This window comes from Phyllostomus hastatus, unplaced genomic scaffold (genome assembly GCF_019186645.2).
Source record: "Phyllostomus hastatus isolate PE091 unplaced genomic scaffold, TTU_PhHast_1.1 phas_scaffold_93, whole genome shotgun sequence".
Taxonomy (NCBI): Eukaryota; Metazoa; Chordata; class Mammalia; order Chiroptera; family Phyllostomidae; genus Phyllostomus; species Phyllostomus hastatus.
Window position 1 is genome coordinate 21,925,086 of NW_025334042.1, and position 18,869 is coordinate 21,943,954.

At 59.2% G+C, this 18,869-nt stretch overlaps 1 protein-coding gene across 1 annotated transcript in view; it reads left to right on the plus strand.

The window, feature by feature from the left end:
* The first annotated feature begins 343 nt into the window (after positions 1-343).
* Positions 344-18,869, plus strand: part of FAIM2 (Fas apoptotic inhibitory molecule 2) — a 28,456-nt gene continuing 9,930 nt past the window's right edge. The window contains exons 1-11 of the mRNA XM_045830091.1: positions 344-681; positions 4,064-4,259; positions 6,911-7,014; positions 7,437-7,501; positions 7,920-7,973; positions 13,424-13,474; positions 13,813-13,852; positions 14,327-14,364; positions 14,872-14,959; positions 15,172-15,267; positions 16,947-17,000. Of these exons, the coding sequence (XP_045686047.1) occupies positions 565-681; positions 4,064-4,259; positions 6,911-7,014; positions 7,437-7,501; positions 7,920-7,973; positions 13,424-13,474; positions 13,813-13,852; positions 14,327-14,364; positions 14,872-14,959; positions 15,172-15,267; positions 16,947-17,000 (903 nt within the window). The 5' untranslated portion in view covers positions 344-564. The remainder of the gene's footprint in view (positions 682-4,063; positions 4,260-6,910; positions 7,015-7,436; positions 7,502-7,919; positions 7,974-13,423; positions 13,475-13,812; positions 13,853-14,326; positions 14,365-14,871; positions 14,960-15,171; positions 15,268-16,946; positions 17,001-18,869) is intronic.

Below are 18,869 nucleotides of genomic sequence, written 5' to 3' on the forward strand. Positions count from 1 at the left end.
CACAGAGGCAAGGAGAGGTGCCCACCTGGCGAGCCCAAAGGCCCATAGGAATTTAGGGCCCAGCGGCCCTGTTAGAAGGCAGGTGGGGCAGACAAGACGTCGTGGGAGACTTTCCCCAGTCTACGTGGGTGATGAAATAGAGATGATGAGAGGGGCAATGGAGATGGAAGCAGAATCAGGGCTGCATCCAAAGAGGGAGGGAACAGAGGCAGAGCCTGTCGCGGGCAGAGGTGGTGGAGAGATGACACCCAGCTCCAGTTACGGGCAGGCGGCACCGGCGGGCCCTGGTGTCCCGGAGTCCCCGCACCCCCTCCTGCCCTGAGCGGGACCATCCACTGGGGCTGCTCCCCAGCGCGCGCTCCGGGTCCCGCGGGTGAGGGCAGAGGGAAGAGGGGGCTGGAGGAGGGACGGTGCACTGCCTCCTCCCCTCGGCTGGGCTCGCGTATCCGCAGAGGCCTCCGCGGCAGCCTCCGGTCCGCACCGGCCCCCCTCCCCGCCGCCGAGTCCCCTCCTCTCACAGCGCCCGGATGGTACGTTCCGGTCCTCCTGGCCCGGCTGCAGTGGATGTTGCTAGAACCCACGCGGAGAAGGAAGAGACGCAGGCAGGCTGCGGTGACCCAAGCGTCTGCTCCTGCCTCAGGGACCCCTTCCCCGAGAGACGGCACCATGACCCAGGGAAAGGTACCGGCATCTCCCCCGCCTGCGCCATCCTCCATCCTCGGGCTTCCCGGCTCCCCGCCATCCTAAGCAAGCTCCCTGGACCACTATAAGCATCCTCCTCTGGCTCTTGTGCAGAGGTCCTCTGTGGTCCTTGCTGAAGTCAGAGGACCGAAAGGCCCATTTCAAGGAATGGGTCAGGGCCTCTTTCTGCCCACTGGGCTCACCTCTCCTCCCCTGTCTCCCTCTCACCCCTTGCTTTGACATCACAGAACCCTGCACAGACACCCAACCCCCCTTGAGGAGTCAGCCAGGGTGTCCATGTGTCCGTGCGTGTCCATGCGTGCTCACCAGGGTGAGCCCTGAGACACGGCCTCTGTCCAGCATCCCCTCCTGGTCCGGTCCCCACCCAGACATGAGCTCATCTTTGGTGCCCTCCACAGAAACACCCCCCACCCAACGCCCTGTCGTTACTCCACATCTGGATACATCCGATACATCCTCTGTGGTTGGGGGTTACTATGGCAACCATGCATAAGGATGCTCTAATTTTTGTTTTGGTTTTGGCAGGGCATGGAACTAGATAGGACCAGATAAACTGGCTTTTCTTTTTTTTTCCAGTTCTGGACCTAAAATGTAGGTAGGGGAAGGGCTGGGGCAAGACTTGGCTGGCCTAGCAGGGTTATGTAACACGACAGCCTGTGGAATTATACAACAGCCTGGCCTGGGGCAAAGGAGGAGGGTTCTCTGGCCTCCTGTTTGGGGGTGCTAAGGACTGAGCTGAGAACACAGATGGGGACCTCCCTTACACACCCCCTCTTTTTTCTGAGATGCTCTGCAGAGCCAATGGTAGCCTTCCTTGGGCTCCCAGACCCTTCCCTCCCTGGTCTTAAGCTCATCAGGCCTCAAAATGATGTCACCGGGGATACCAGCCCCACTTGGGGGTGCGGATGTGTGTATGGGGAGCAAGGCCCAGGAGCCCCTGGTGCCGGAGTGCCAGGGTGGGGGCTGGTGAAGAAGACCAGCTTGGCTGACGTCAGAGGTGATCACCGTTTTCCCAGACAGGAGCCCTGGGTCTGGGCTCAGAGGGCCTTGGTTCTGGAAGGCTGAAATGGGCTTTCCTGGGCGCGACCCTGCTGGTCTGGGTGGTCATGGAGGTTAGAGAGTGGGAGGGAAGCAGATGAGCCGGGGCCGTTCCCATGGGCCTGGGCGTGGAGGCCCTTCCCCAAGGAGGCTGGGGGTATGCACCCAGGTGAGAATGAAAGCTCCCCCCTCTCCTTTTCCTCGCCCTCCACTTCCCGCCCCTCCCTCCACCAAGCACCTTGCTGACCCTGCTTCCTGTCCTGGGCTGAATGTGTCACCCTTGCCTCCTCTGTCACTCACCCCCAGCTTACTCACAAGCTTTCCAGTGATGCGACAGACCCTCCCGTTCAGTAGTCCTCAGAGCTGAGTGAGAGCGGAGGTCTGGTGCTTGCCCGGCTCTGGGCTGCCTCAGCTAGACGCACCCTGCAGCCTTCCTCAGTAGCGCTTCAGGTTTAACACATTATTTTTTTTTAAGATTTCATTTACTTATTTTTAGAGAGAAGGGAAAGGAGGGAGAAAGAGAGGGAAGGAAAAATCAATGTGTGGTTACTTCCCATGTGCCCCCCACAGGGGACCTGGCCCAAAATCCAGGTACATGTCCCCACTGGGAATTAAACCCATGACTCTTTGGTTCACAGGCCAGCACTCAATCCACTGAGCCACACCAGCCAGGGCGTTTAACACATTCTTTTTTGGAGACAGACCTAAAGCCTGCTTTCTGAGGTTCAGTCCTTTTGTTGCTGTTTCAGTTTTCATACCACCCCTCCACCCCAATCAACTCCTTTCTGGCGATGCCATTCAGGCCCTCACAGCTCACATGCTCCCTCCAGACCTCGATGAGCTCACTGTGGGGCAGGAGGCCCGTCTGAGTGCAAACAGACGTGCGTTTTCAACCTGCCACGGGCGCGTTTCCCTCGGGGCCTCAGCTGCCTGGTCTGTAAAGTGAAGGAAGGGGCTGAATTAGATGGCTTCTGAGATCCCTTCCAGCAGTGACATTCTGTGGTCCTGCTCTGATTTGGGGGAGAGGCTGAGATTCCAGTAGGACAGGGCCAGGACAGGACACTCAGCCGGGGCTCTGTCCTTCCTCCACCCTGCAGTCCCCATTCCTCGCCCTCTTTTCTCCCTCCCCACCACCCCCACCCCGGCCTTCTATTTCCCAGCTCTCTCGTCCCCACGCTCCTTGGTCCTCTCCAGCCCAGCAGGAGGAGGCCGGTGCTGGGACGGCGCTCCCTGGGCTCTGCAGCCCTGTGGGACACGCGTGGCTCTGTGACCTTGGACAGGTCAATCTTCTCTCTGTTCCTCAGGTCCCTCATTTTAAAACAGAGGTGAAAATACAATTAGCAAGGTAGCAAGCAGGGGGTTTAATACCTTTCGTTCAATACCTTTGAGGGCTTGCTGTGTGCCAGGACTCTCCTTGGACCCCAGAGAAACAGCGGGCCCATGCAAACCCAATCCCAGCCCCGGGAACGGTGACCACTGATGGGGCCTCTCCTAAGAATGTTCTCCTTTCTCAGTTCTTATCCCAGCTCCCGGGTGTGCCCAGCCAGCCCTGACGCCCCTGGAACTCAGTTCTCCCATCTATGAAATGGGGAGATTTCCCCCGCAGCTTTATTGGGGTATAAGAGACAAATAGAAGTTGTGTATACCTAAGGCATACAGTTCGATGTTTTGTCAAACACATACACTTACCGACCACCTCAGTAAGCTGTTTAATGCATCCAGCGCCCAGTATGGTTTCCTCTTTCTGTGTGGCAGGAGCACTTGGGCCTCTCAGCAGGTGACAAGTGCACTGCACAGGACTGTCAACTGCAGTCGCCCTGCTGGACATTAGATTCCCCAGAACTTTTTCATTTTGCGTAATTGAAACTGCCTGCCCTCTGACTGACATCTCCCGATTTCCCGCACCTCCCAGCCTCTGGCAACCAGCGTTCGCTCTGTGCTTCTATGAGTTTGACCTTTCTAGAGCCCACACAGTGAGGTCATGCCATTTTTATCTTTCTGTGTCTGGCTTATTTCACTTAGCACAATGTCCTCCCGGTTCACCCATGTTGTCACATATGAAAGGATTTCCTTCTTTTTTAGGGCTGAATAATATTTCTCTCTCTCTCTCTCTCTCTCTCTCTCTCTCTCTCTCTGACACACACACACACACACACACACACACACTACAAAAATAGGAAGATTCTTGTCTGTATCCCCACTCTTTCTAGTGCAGGTGACAAAGTACCCACCAAACTTCCAAAACTGAAGGGAAGGCTTGGTGAGGAGGCCTTGGGAGGCACCCTTTCCTTAGTAACCATCTCTCTCTGCCTCTACTGCACAGCTCTCCGTGGCTAACAAGGCCCCCAGCACCGAGGGGCAGCAACAGGCCAATGGTGAGAAGAAGGAGGCTCCAGCGGTGCCCTCGGCCCCGCCCTCCTATGAAGAGGCCACCTCTGGGGAGGGGCTGAAGGCAGGGGCCTTCCCCGCCGCCCCTCCGGCTGTGCCTCTCCATCCCAGCTGGGCCTACGTGGACCCTAGTAAGTCTCTCAGCTGCGGGAGGCTGGAGCGTCGGGCGGAGTGGTGGGCTCACTTGGAAAAGCGGGGGAGGAGGGAGCTGCGCAGAAGCAGATGCACTGCATGGCTGTCCTGTGAGGCTCTGTGGTCAAACTTGGCATTTGGAGGGCTGTTCTGAGGGTGGGCCCAGGAGGACTCCATGAAAAAGGAGACGTACGATGTCTTCCGTCAGAGTGCTCTTGGGTGGGGACAAGGGGATTTTTCAGTTTGCCACGCCAGGGCAGAGGGGGCAGATGCAGGGAGAACAACCAGGGGCAGATCTAACAAGAAGGGGCAGGAGGATGCTGCAGCAGGCCTCGGCCTTAGCCGGGGCGGGCTGCCGGTGAGTTGGGGTGCAGCACGTGCATTTGTGAGCTGATGTGAAACTTAGGGGGAACACATCACCATGGAGACTCCAGCAGTGTTGGGGGCCAGAGGCCTGAGGATCCACCTCACCCATCACTCTCCTGTCTCTCCTCCGTTCCCCAGGCCATTGCTGGGGCATGGTGTGGGCAGGTGTGTAGGCGCCGGCCTCGGTGCCTCTCACAACCAGGCAGAATTCACAGGCAGACTCCCCCAGGCTCATGCCAGTACCTTGCAGACCAAGCATTGTAGCCAGTGGGAGCCTCTGTGTTAAGCTGAGCAGCTGTGGAAGCTTTACCTCAGGGCTGGGATCATAGCGGCGCTCCCCACAAGCGGTAAGGAAGGGCCCCTTCTCAATTCTCCATTGGCCCCTTCAGCATCCTCCGCAGCCCCTCAACCCTCCTTCCTCACCTTGTCAACCCCCCACCCAGCAGGATTCTAGAAGGGATCCCAGGGATGGTGCCTCAGACAGTCTCTGCTCACAATGAATAGTCACCGTGGTCCACACTACCCACCACAAAACCCCCAGACAGACCTAAGCAGAGCTACTTCCCCATGACCAGCCACAAGGCCAGGGAGGGTCTGAAATTAATGGGAACCTTCTCACTGCTCAGACGCCCACCGGACTGCCTTCTCTCTTGCTCTCTCCCCCTCTGTGGCCTGGCTATTTGGGCCTTGGTGGGGGGATGCAGAGAGAACATGAAGGAGAAGTGAAGGATGAGAGAATGAGGGTCTCCAGGCCCCAGGTTTGCGATAGGTCCACCTCTCTCCCCCTTCCTTATTTCCCATATCCCAGTTGCTAGGACGGGCTGCCTTTGAGGAAGTTTTCCAAGGAACCATCAGGGCAGAAAGGCAGGCCATTGCAGTCAACATGTGACAAACATTTGCTAAATGTGTACCAGGCACTGTGTGTGGCACCGAGCTAATTTCCAGGTATGCATCGATTTTCCCTCACAGAATGAACTGTGTAGACCAGTGAACAGACAACTACCATGCAGTGAATCAGAGGCAGTGACAGATGCCTGGGCAACTCACTTAAACTGCCTGACAATCAGGGAAGACTCCCTGGAGGAAGGGCTGTCTGCTTTGAGTCCTGAAGGATGACATGAGCTATCCTGGGAAAGAGGCAGGGAAATGAGTTTTCAAGGCTGAAAGAATGGAATGTGCAGAGGCCCAGTAGCAAGAGAACACGTGGTTGAAAAAACAGGCTGAGGAAAAGTAGGAGGAAATAGCGTGCAATGGGGCTGGAGGGCTCATGGGAGGCTGTGGAGACTTTGTTAAGGAACTTGAACTTGAGTAAGAAGCAGTGGGGAGCCATTGAAGAGCTTGAAGCAGAGCAGTCATGGTCAGCTTTGAAAGACCAAGACTGAGGCTATTACAGTGGGCGGACAGGACACGGAGATCCGACAGGGGCACTGCAGGGGACAGGGTGGCTGTGTGCGAGGCCTCAGGAATGGCCCAGATGAGGGGTGCAAGGGAGAGGGCAGCATGTCCCCGTCACAGTCAGAGAAGCATAGACTTTTGCTTTTATCTCGGTTCGTCCCCATGAGGTGGGTATCACCGACCCATTTCACAGATGGGACTTGGCGAAGGCCGGTGATTTGCTCAAGGTCGCACGGCTAGTCAGTCTTAGAGGAGGAGCCACGTGTGGGCCTGTTTGACTGTGGAGCCCGAGCTCTCTGGAAAGCCCAAGTTCTGGACCAGCCTGCAAAACTGCGTGCCCACCCACAGCCCCCTTCCTGCCCTTCCCTGGCTTCACTTCCCCTCCAGTCTCCCCCCAGCCCCGGATCCCAGCTGCGGCACCAGCAGATTCGCCCAGCCAGCTAGTCCCAGTTTCCACCCCAAGGGCCTCAGAGCAAGCGGGGTCAGGACCTTTGACGCTGGGAGGTGCCAGGAAGTCCTGGGATTATGTCTGTTTCTCTGGTTCTTTGCCACAAGGGAGCTGGAATGTCCAGGGAGGCGATGGGGGACACCAGAGGGAAGGGTCCCACTTATATGGCAGAGTTTCGTCCCCAGGAAGCCTCAGCCAGGGTGGAGGGAAGGGGAAGGGGGATGGCAGTTCCTTCCCAGGACTCAGGACAGGACAGAGGAGAAGCAACGGGGAGAGAGATCTCACCTGGAGCGGGAGGTCAGAGAGGGGGCTGGGAAGAGAGGCTCTGGCCAGCCCAGAGAGCCCGTGGGACAGTTCGACAAAAGGCGGCTCTGAGCGGGTGGCCGCTGCGGGCAGTATTTCCGGCGGTGGAGCCCTCACGGCCCTCCCCTGCCCACCCAGGCAGCAGCTCCAGCTATGACAGTGGTTTCCCCGCTGGAGACCATGAGCTCTTCACCACCTTCAGCTGGGAGGACAAGAAAGTTCGCCGAGTCTTCATCAGAAAGGTAACTGCCTCTCCCCAACTCCCCAGGACGGGGGCCTGGGTGTGGAGGACCCTTTGAAAAGGCCCCGGCTCAGCCCTCAGCCTGCAGAGGCCAGGTCCCCCCTTCTCTTGCGATGCCAGCTGACAGCACCCGTTGGGAAGTGCTTCTGTGGGCTTCACCCCACTGCGCCCTGCTACTCCTAAGCACATCATCTCTTCTCTCCAGATAGTGGGGGCCCCTTCACCTGTGGGTGCGGGCTCTGGAACGCCTCAGCTCCCTTCCAGTGACCCTGAAGAAGGAGGGTGGAGGGCACAGGATGCGGGTCTGGACAGTAGGTTGAGTCACAGGGAAGCTGGGGCCTCTCTGAGCTTCGCTGGGGACTTGAGCCTCCCTGGCCTCAAACAAGGTTCCCCAGGCTGAGCAGAAGCCCCTCCCACCCCCAGGTCTACACTATCCTGCTGATCCAGCTGCTGGTGACCTTGGGTATCGTGGCTCTCTTTACCTTCTGGTGAGTAGGCCAGTATTTTTGGGGGGTGGAGTGGCGGTGGTCAGGTCTGGGGTGGGGGGACCCAGGGCCAGACTTCCCTCAGCATGCTTGCCTGGAGAGACTCGTGTGGGCAGTGCAGCCCCTCGTACTGGGGGAGGGGACTTAGACAGTGCCCACGCAGGAGCCCTCCATCCAGGGTGGGGTGCACCTGGTGCCGCCGGGTCTCCCTCAGATCCTTGGGCTCCACACCCAGGCCCTTCAGAGTCCCAGCCTGGGACTGTGGCTGGGGCTTCCCAAGCTCCCAGGGGTGCATGCCTCTTTTCTTTCTCTAAAGCCCTGTCAACTGAGGCGGGGGAGGCAGTGGCTGGCAGGCACAGATTTGAACTAGAAGTAGAGACCAAGGGTAAATTCTTGTTCTTTTTCCCTCCCTCCTCTGCAGTGACCCTGTTAAGGACTATGTCCAGGCTAACCCAGGCTGGTACTGGGCATCCTAGTGAGTACACCCCGGCCCCCAGGCCCTCGTGACTCTCCCCAGAGAACCCTCAGTGCACACAGTGGGAAACCCGTGTGGACAGAGTGCAAGCCCCTGGCCTCTCCCCACCCCCACAGGAACTGTTCTCACAAGTGCGAGGCCAAAAGGGCCCTCCTGGGGTGTTTAGGTGTTGGGGCCGGGGGGGGGGAGGGGCAGATGGGCGCAGGTTCTAGTACTTGCACCAGGAGCGACGGGTGAGGCTGGGGCCCGGGCTAGGGAGACTAAGACCTTGGCCCTGAAGGGAAGGGGGAGGGGACACCTTGGCCCACACTAATAATAATGTTGCCACTCTTTTTAACATTGTTGTTATTAATGCTTATTAATAGTATTATTAATTATAATTGCTACCACTTACAGAGTGCCTAATAAGGGCTGGGCATTGTTCTGTGTGCTTGATATATGGTATTGAATTCACTCCTCAAATCCAGGGGGTATGATTACCTCAGAAAACTAAGGCCCAGAGAGGTTGAGTAATCTGCCCAAGGTCACATAGCTAGTGGTGGAGCTGGGATTCAAACCCAGAACTCAGGATGAGGCTTGTGTTCTTAATCCCTCTGCCTGGAAGACTCCCTTCCTCCTGTGCCTCTGAGCTCCTGGTTGTTCTATACTCTTTAAGGAATGTGGCGGGTAACTTGAGAGAAGAAGTTTGATGGTGTAGGTGATTCTGACCCTCCTATCTGAGGAATGAAGGGGTCATCCTGAACAGCTCTGCTCTCAGCAGACTCTCCCTCAGCACCTGTTGAGCCCAGTTCTGGGCTGGGGGGCTGGGGAAGGGTGGTCTGCAGGGGCAGGTAGCGGGTGGCACAAGGCAGCCTGTGAGAAAGTGGCGCTCACAGAAAGGGGAGGGGACAAGGGAGGGTGTGAGCCTGGTGCACCGAGCCCTCAGTCCACATCAGGGGTGCGCCTCAAAGGATGGACACCCGAGTGGCTTAAGCAACAGTGTGGCAGTGGGACCGCTTTGGTGAATTAGGGACTAGCTTGTCAAAGGGCCAGGAGGCTCCATGCAGGGGAACCCAGGATATCTCAGAGGGCAGTGGGGACTGGTAGGGTAGAGGCTCCGAATGCCTGGCCAAGAAGCTTGCACCGTACGGTTGTCCCAGGCCTGTTCCTGGAAAGGGATCAGGTGGCAACGTGGGCTCAGCTCAAGGCCTGCGGGACCACCCTGAATCCAGAACAGCGCCAGAGCAGGCCATGAGTTTATACAAGCCAGCCAAGGCTGATGGGAAGGAGACTCCTCTGGCGTCTGGGGCTCCTCGGAGTGGAGGGGTGAAGGGAAATCTCATGAATATGGGGGTCCCAGAGGAGGAGACATGCCCCCAGAGCCTTTCCCAGGGCACAGGAGGGAGGCCCTGTCTGCCGACCAGGCAGGAGGCATGTGTCTTAGGGAGCTGGGAGGCACTGTGTGGTAAAGCTAATGAGGCCCAAGGGACTGCCACGCAGGCCAGCTCGCAGAGCAGGTTGGCATGACTCCCAGTGCGTCAGCACGGCCTGGCAGCCTCAGGTGTCCCAAGAACTCGAAAGTGGAGATCCCAGGCCTTTTGCCAGACCTTCTGTGGGAGGGTCTGCGAGACCCTGTGCCCTGAGTAGGTGGTAGCAGGGAGTCGGCCCAGACATACGCAGGCTCGGAAGTTGGGGCAGAGTCCACCCCACTGAGGGTGGGCGTCCGAATCTGGCCTCTGAGTGGTGAGCTTTATCAGTGCTCCTCCGCAGCCTCTCAAGGCAGAAAACAGAGGCGCTGCCCCTGGCTCAGGGGTGGGAGGGCGGAGAGAAGTGGGAAGTGGGCGTGGACCACGTGCTCTCTGGGGGGTGTCGCAAAGCCTTCCAGATGCCCAAGAATTCCACCACCCTTTTCTCCGGAAATGCAGCCAGTGGCTCTGCCCTGCCCTGCCCCTTCCTCACCCCTCAACACCATTCACCCTGCACCCTGAATCCGCCTCCTGGGCTGAGGCCTAGCAGTCTCACCCCCTTGGAAGTACTAAGCACTTAATAGCAATAGGGGTAAAACAGCTGTTTTTGAAATGCGTGAGGCGCTGTTTTATTTTTCATTTGATCTGACGCCAACCCTGCCAAGGAAGATAGTATTATCATTCGCATTTTACAGGTGAGGAAATTGAGGCTCAGAAAAGTTATTGCTTTTGAAGCAGCATAACCACGTCTCTCTGGTTGCAACGCTTGTGCACTTCCCCTCGGTGCCCTGCTGCCACCCCCGAGGCCCAGGGCTGCCCCAGAGCAGGACACTGGAGGGAGGACCCTGGTTTTAGATGCTGCTGCCCCCCCAACCCACAGCCTCACTCCTCTGCCCTGACACTCTGTAAACAGACCGTGGCTCCGGTCCAGGCCCTGGGGCCCAGGCCCTGACACACAAACCAGCCTTTCTCTCCCTGCTGCCGTGACTCATTGTCTGCCCCCTGGGGTGGCAGCCTTGTAGCACCCCCCTGCACCCCCGCCCCCCGCCCCGCCACAGCTTTCTGCAGGCCCTAGTGATCTCCCTCAGTGAGCTCCTGCCTTATTGTCTGATTGCTCCCTCTGAGCCCTGCAGCAGGAAAAAGTGAGGGCTGTGGGGGTGGGGGTGGGGGTGTGGAACCAGGCTGAGGAGGGAAAGGTAGAGCCCAGAGCACAGGGTGGGAGGGGGCATGGGGGTCGCTGCTTACAGCCTCTCCAGGAAGCTGTCAATCTTATTACAGTAATAACAGCTCCCACCCTCAAGTCCTTACTGGTGCCAGGGCCCAGGGCTAAATGCTTGATGCGCGTTTTCTCATTCCACCCTCCCCACAGCCCAGTGGGTTGGTACTAATGTTCTTGTTTCCAGAGGAAGAAACTGGGGCTTTGCAATTAAGTAACTTGTTCAAGGTCACACCACGATAGTAGTGGCAAAACTGGGAGGTGGGTGTGAGTGTCAGGCCCCGGGGTGTTCCGGAGCCCCCACGTCAGTCCTTCTGCCCTTCTTGCTGGCCGCTTGTCTCTGGGGTTGAGGAGCTATGGACCAGAGAGGAAAGGAGACTGGGCCCTTGGCCTCAGGAGGCTTCCATCTGGTTGGGGGGCAGGACCCGCACCCAGGACCCACACAGACAAGGCATTCTTACCATTGCTGAAGCAACTAAGGACTGGAGTGAGCCCGAAAGGCAGCAGGTGCTGGGGTGTTTCTCGACTAGGGCAGGAGATTCTGTGTCCTTTGTGGATCAGCACGTTCAGCAGCCCTGGGCCTGGCGCTGAGAGCCACCGTCACGGTGGCAGCAGTCCCAAGCATGTGGGAGCCACTGCGGAGCGGGGAAGGGTGAAGACGGAGGGCCCCGGTCACCAGGTCCAACAGCTCATCTCAGCCCTACACTCCCTGTCCTTCCAGACTCCATCCAGAAATATTTAAAGATCACCCAGCCAGTGCCAGGCCCCGGGTCAGAAGGTAGGAATAGGAAGTGAGCAGGTCGCAGACTGTGGCCCCAGGGGCCACACTGGGGGCCAGACAAGCAGGCCGATGGGACCAGGGAGTGCGGCTTCGGCTGACGTATGCCCTAGGTGCACCGAGGAAGCCCCTCCAGCCCAGACCTCAGGCCTCCTTGCCCGGGGGTCCTTTCTAGCAGGGGTAGAGAGGGAGGTGCAGAGGGCGATGAGAGGGGAGGGGGAGGGGTGGAGTGTGCTGAGGGATGGGCTGGACGGGTAGGTGGGGGTGGATCACTCAGGGCATTGCCCAGTCTTTGGGAGTTGTAAATGGGGGAGTCTCCTGGTTGGATCTGCCAGTAGCTTGGGGGGTCAGAGGCAGGAGGACCACAGGGAGTGGGGTGGCCCACCGAAAGGAGTGGGAGTGGGAAAGGAGACAAGGGGACAGATTGGAGAGCTGCCTGGGTAGGGGGATCGACAGGTCCGAGTGATTAATCAGGCCTGGCAGTGGGAGCCGAGGGTGATGCTGAGGGCTCTGGTTGGGCACTTGGGCGGTGCCTGTCTTTGCAGTAGGGATGCAGGAGAAGAGCGGGGAAGAGGGTGAGTTCGGGTCTAACGGGTCGACTTTGGCACATTTCTGAATAGCCATGTCTGCCCAGTGAGCAATTGGATATTCAGGTCTTAAGTTTAGAGGGAAAACCTAGATCAGAAGTGTAGGTGTGTGTGCTGAGCATTGGCCTCATAAAGGAAGTCCTGCGCATGAGGGAGCCCACCCAGGAAGACCGTGAGGGGAGACACAGCCACAGCACCCTGTGCCTGGAAGGAAGGAGGCATGTTCAGAGATGCTCTGAAGGAGGCTGAGGAGTGGCCAGGGAGGCGGGAGGGGAGCAAGAGTGTATCACTGTGGAACCAGGGCAACGACGACGGGAGTGCAGGTTGTGGGAGGTCAGGTCAGGTGGAGTCTGGCCAGTGTCCCAGGTCACAGTGAGCGGCAAAGCCAGCTCTCGTTAAGTGAAGCGGGGGCTAGGTTTGTTGGGGCAGAGTGGTGCGGGGGAGTGAGGGAACGTGGAGGTTTGGGGATGGGGAAGGACGGTCGGGATCACTATTGTGGGGGGTGAGTGAGAGGCCCGAGGAGGGAGAAGACGGGAAGGACGGCAGGCGCCACCTGGAGAGCCTTCTTGGTGCTGGAGACCCTGCGCTGGTGGTGGCGCCAATCTCAGGAGGTGTGAGCATGCCCTACCCTTGGGTCCTCAGCCCTCGTCTCCCACCTCCTGGACTGGCCTCCACCTCCACTGGTCTCCAGAAAATCCTCAGTTCTCAATCCCTGCCTCTGAGTTGTACGTGAGCTCCTGCCAGTCGCCCACTGGACATAGCTGCCTGCTCCAGAAATCTGTGCCACAGAGACTTCCTGTTTGTGCCAGGCACTGGCAGGACAGCACGGGCCCTGCCCCTGCTCCTGCCCCTGCCCCTGGCAGCAGGGCAGACCAACAATAAAGTAACTGACAAGATGGTTACAGGCAGTGCTGGGGCTGGGAAGGCCTGGAGGAGGCAGTGTGGGGCTGGGACTCTGGAGCCAGAGTGCCTGGGTGCCCATCCTGCCTTTGCTGCTCGATAGCTGCATGACCTTGGACAGGTCACCTGTCCTCACTGTACCTCAGCTGTTAAGTGAAAAACATGCCTCGTAGAGACGATGTGAGTATCACAGTAGTTAATATCCACAAAGCACTTAGCACTCTGCCCGGCACGTAGGAAACAGTGTATATGAGCCTTTCCTTTGAAACAGTAAATGTCCAGGGAGGCCACTTTGGGCTGACTGGGTGGGTAGTCAGCTGGCCCACGGCACCCAAGTATTTCTAGGAGCAGGCTCATCCCATTCCCCTTCTCCCTTAGAATGAGACCACCGCCCTGCCCACTGTTCAGTTCTAGGATGACTGTAGCCTTACCCCGGTCCCCATCACCTTACCGGGGGCCCTGTGAGGGTAGAGAGCGGGAGGAGCAGGGGCCGGGCTGACTCGCCATTCATCTGCCCCTCACAGTGCGGTGTTCTTTGCGACCTACCTGATCCTGGCCTGCTGCACTGGACCCAGGTATGGTGATGGCCTGAGGAGCAGCTTGTGGGAACTCGAGCCAGGTCCTGGACATTCTGGCCCCAGGGCTGCCTACCCCCAGCATGCTGTGCACCCCTCAGAGGGCCCCATCTCTCTCTGGGCTCCATCATGTAGGCCTGCCCCTTCGTCCGTTACTTAATACCTCTGAGGCAGGAGGAGGGTGGACACACAGATGAGAGCGCATGGAAATGTGGCTGAAGAAAGAGCCTCCAGGAAGTGGGGATGGGGGTGGGCAGAGACCCCCTCCCTGCAGGGTGACCCAGCCTGCGGCTGCTGGCACCCCCATACTACTCTGAACTCAGTGGCTTGCCTTTCAGGAGGCATTTCCCCTGGAACCTGATTCTCCTGACCATCTTTGTGAGTGACCTCGGGTGGCCGGGTGGCCGGGAAGGGAGGCTGAGAGGGGGTCGGGGGAGGAGAGGAGGGGGGTTTCCAGGGTGGGAGGTCTGGGTCGGGATGTCTAATGTGAAGTCTCTCGGGGAGGGGCGGCTTTTTCCACAAAGACGTGCCCCCTCTTTCCAAGTGGGCTTAGTCCTGCTGCCGTTCCCTCCATCCGCGGTCTCTTCGCTGTGATTTTGTTTTCAAGAGGTTTGCATGGGGGACCCCAGCGCTGTGGGTCAGGACAAGTGGGAGGGCGTGGGAAGGGGAGCGGAGCAGGGCCACAGATGGGAGACGTCACGGCTGCGTGAGGCCTGACCCCCGGAAGTAACCGTGTGAGGGGAGCAGGCTCAGACTTGAGGGGTCCGGGCTGGGGTGGGGACCCAGGCCGGACCGTGAAGGTGCCTGGGCCCCTAAGTCTGAGTCCTGGAGCATTCCTGCTTTTCCTTTCAGACCCTGTCCATGGCCTACCTCACTGGGATGTTGTCCAGGTAAAGGGGATGGGTGTGGGGGGAGGGACCATAGGCCGGGTTTAGAGCCAGGGACTTGCCTCGTGCTGGGGAAACTGCCCCCAAACTGCGCCCCCCTGGGAGCATCTGAAGGTGGGAATGGATCTGGGCGGGCAGGAAGCTTGGCCTCAGGCCCTCTCCCCACACGCTCTGCTGGGCCGGGCCTCTGGGGCCTGGCTAGGTCCGGCTCCGGGGATGGAGGAGACCCAGGCGGCTCCTGCTGGGCTATAGCTTAGAAGAGCCCAGGCTTGTGATCACAGACGTTCCCACCTCCGGGCAGCAGCACAAACCCCTCTCCACCCCCACTCCTGCCTCTCCAAGATCCTTCTAACAGGATTTCAAGTCCAAGGTGTGGGAGAGGGCAGGGCCCAGGAGAAGGGCCAGGGAAGCAGGGAGGACCCCGGGAAACGGTGGAGTGGGGGGGGCAAGAGGTCCGGGGATCGGGCCGGAAGCCCTGCTGGAAACTGAGCCCGGCCCCTGGCCCTGCAGTTACTACAACACCACGTCTGTGCTGCTGTGCCTCGGCATCACGGCCCTCGTCTGCCTCTCTGTCACCGTCTTCAGCTTCCAGACCAAGGTCAGTCGTGGGGCTTGTGGGCAGGTGGGCAGGGAGATGGCATGGGGAGGGGGGAGTCCAAGCTTAGATCCCCAGCTGGTGAGAGGTGAAGGGGTGAGCTGGACCCAGGGGCCCACCCGGGGGAGGTGAGGGAAGCGGCGCTGGGTCCTGGGGGAGCACTAGCCGTGCCTGCTGACGGCCTCCCCGCGCTGACACCTGCCCCGCCCTTGCAGTTTGACTTCACCTCCTGCCAGGGCGCGCTCTTCGTGCTGCTCATGACTCTCTTCTTCAGTGGACTCATCCTGGCCGTCCTCCTGCCCTTCCAATACGTGAGTCTGGGGGGTTCCCGGCGGGCCCCATGGGAGGGAGGGGGAGGGGCGCTGTTTCCTCCCACACCCTGCTGGGAAGGCCCAGAGCCAGAGGCTCACAGCTTGCCATCCTGTCCGGCCCCTCCTGGCACCTGCCCTGGCCTTGCTGGCAGTGTAAGCAAACCAACAAGGAGGCCTTTCTCAGCAGGCCTGGGCACCTGCCTGCTCCACGAGCCACATCCGGCTTCACCTTTCCTGTCCTCCCTCTCGGGGAGGGGGAGGCGAGGCTGGAGGGGAATGTGCCACAGAGCAGTTCAATGGCTGTGGGGCAGTGGGGGGAGGGTGGCGGGCTCTGGAGCTGCTGGGCACTCCTGGGGCCCTTGGGGGGATCAGCCAATCGCAGAGGGGCAGACTCTGGGCAGCCAGGCAGGTGGGGCTGGGGCCGTGGGCTGAGCCCACCCACCCCCACCAGAGCATCCGTGGGGCCGGCCGAATCTCAGCTCTTTCACAAGCGCCCAGCCTGCCCTGGGAAACCCAACCAGGACTTCCCCGGGCTCAGTGACCCATTCTAGGTACTAAGGCCACTGCAGGTGGAGAAGGGAGCAGGTGGAGGGCATCACAAGAGGGGTTAGAGGTTCCAGTCCCGGGAACCCAAGAGATGAAGCTAAAAATGACTGGAGCCCTGCTGGAGTGCTCAGTGCTTATACCCGCCCCTGCTCCTCTTGGTGCTTGGTCCCCGAGTGCTCTTCTTGGGATCAGCAGTCCTCACCCCCCATTTCCCCACCCCGTCCTGCTGAGCCCCAGCCCCAGGGCATCGCTCTCACTCCAAGACAGCTACATTGGTTCTGGCATTTCCTTGGCTCTTCCCAGGATCCGGTTGATGAAGGGAGGGGCCAGAGCTGGCCTGGGGCCCTTTGTGTATCTAGGATGGTTGGGGGTGGGGGGAGTTGTACAGGCCGGTGCCCCAGACCTTCAAAGAGCTCTTTATTGACTTAAGTCAGTCTGCCGGGATGCCTTGTGTTTCCAGGAATCTTGTGGGGACAGACCCTACAGAGGGCCCAGCTGGTGTGGGACCTCTAAATAGGTACCACACACAGTGGATGCCCCCACACCCTGGGGGGAGCTGAGATCGGGAAGGAGCGCTGCTCCAGCCTCCGCAGGCAACCTCGTCAGCCACAGCTGGCAGGAATTCCAGATGGCCCCCACCCCACCCACCGAGTTCAAGTCTTCGTCCCTTTCCACCTGAGCCCCTTACTGGCACAGGCAGAGCCTGGGAACTCCCCACAGAGGAACAGACAGACCCTGTGCAGGACAGGCAGGAGGAAGCACCCTCTGGCCAGCCCCAGGCTGGGAGAATGACAGGGCCCCAATGGGAAGGGCCGCTCCGGTACCCCCCCCACCCCCCCCAAGCCTGGGGCTGTGTGTGGAGGGAGCAAGTGCCAGTCAGGTTGGGTGCTCCCCTGCGAGGTCCCCCATGGTCGCTCTTACCCTGGGGCTCCGCCACCTGCCCTGAGCACACAGAGAATCAAGGATCCCTGCAGGGGTCCTGGAGTTTCTCAGGGACTAGGGACTGCTGGGGAAGGGTGGGGCAGTGAGAGAGGGTCCACGGGAAAGATCGGTCCCACATCCCCCATTCTCTGGACTGAGCTGTCCTCCCTCCCCCTCTGCTGTCCCTAAGCCTGTTGCCGTCTGCCCCACAGGTGCCCTGGCTCCACGCAGTGTACGCCGTGCTGGGAGCAGGCGTGTTTACATTGGTAAGTGTGTGTGGCTCCCCAGGGGCGGCCCTCTCAGACTCTGATCATCTCCCCAGGCCCTCCACCGCCTCTGCCTTCCTCGCAGGCAGGCTTCCCTGAACCTTGCCAAGCGGCCGGGCCGGGCCGGGCAGGGCCGGGCAGGGCTCAATGCTGAGGTCAAGGAAGTCTCCCTGGTCTCCAAGGCAGACCAGCCAGAAAGTGAAGGTGTCCTGGCCACGTGGACGGAGTTAGCTGTTGCTCTCCTAGGGGTAATCTGGGAGGCTTCCTCGGAGCCGAGGGGATTCCTAAGTACCCTTCGAGGGAGATGCACTTAGATTGAGCTTGTCCTTGGCTGTTCCACCAAACTGAGAGTGTTGATGGTATTGATTGCCATTCTGATAATAATAACAGCTAATATTTATTGAGTACTTGCTCCCTCCTTCTCCAAACACTTTCCAATTGCACTTCATCCTCACCATAACTCTGTTAAATAGGTTCTATTGTTAGCAAATTAAGATGAGGAACCTGGTCCTAGCTGATGTGGCTCCGTTGTTTGGAGCATTGTCCTGTAAACCAAATGGTGGCGTGTTCAATTCCCAGTCAGGGCACATGCCCAGGTGGTGGGTTCAATCCCCAGTTGGGTGAAGATTAAAAAAAAAAAAAGGAGGAACTCGAAGCTCAGAGATATTAAATAACTTATAACTTGTCCAAGGTCATCCAGCATCCAAGGAAGTGATAGGGCCAGACTGGGAACCAGATGGTCTGGGTCCAGAGCCCCCCTGACTGCCCAGGTGGGGTGGGGTGTGGGTGGCTGGGGGCCGATGCCCAGGGGACAGAAGGTGACGAGGCAGACGTTTGCCTGGAGCAACCCAGCACAGACCCTTTGCTCAGATGGGCTCCCAGCACGAATGTGGTGGCGCCCAGGACCCACCGAGGGGACAGTGCCGACACCGCAGGGAGGGGGGTGGAATCTGAGGTGGACACCTCCTGCAGCCAGGGCAGCCCCGGACCATGTCCCTCCTCCCTGGACACGCAGCTCGACTCCCTCCAGCCAGAGTTCTGGGTCAGTCACAGGTTCCGGAAGCTCGTGGGTGATGGACTGGGGAAACAGAAATGGGGGGAATAAGGGGTCAGATCTATGAGCAGAGGTTTTGGATTGAGGTCAAACCAGGAATGGGGGTGTGGTCAGTTCATTCACTCATTCCCACAGGTCTTTATTGAGCACCCACTATGTGTGGTGTGCTGTGCTGTGTGCCCGGGATGCCGTGTCGTGGCACTCAGTAAATGTGCGTGGAATGCGTAAATGACCTGCAGGCTCCGAACCTGAGGAAGGGACCAAAAAGGGATCTAGTGAACCACCAAGCCCCTTTTTTCAGAGATGAAAACAACCCTAAAGAAGTTAAATGACTTGTCCCAGGTCTCCTGGTAGGATGACAGCATGTCAACAAAGTGTGGCCTCGGTCAAGACTAGGGTGACCGACTTATCCTCGCTTCCCTGGGACTGTCCCAGGTTCAGCACTGAAACCCCCGCTTCCTGGGGGACCGCACAAACCCTGGGCAAACCAGAGGGCTGGTGCCGCTAGGACAGCAACTGCTCTGGGCTCCTGGACCAGCGCTCTGCAGGCAGTGATGCTGAGGACAGGTCTGGACGAGGAGGGGGACGACGGGGTGGGACTCTGCAAGGAGGAGACAAAGAGGGAGGGTCCCACGGGGAGGCCTGAGCCTGCCGGGGTGTCAGAGGGCAGCCGGACTGTGCCCGGGACAGACGGAAGGAGAGGGGCGCCCGCAGGCTGAGCGGGCGGGTGGGCGGGGCGCGCACTCGGCCTCCTGCAGATCAGGTCTCAACACGTGGGAGGCTGTCCGCACCGGTAGGGCTGGACGGGCAGTAAT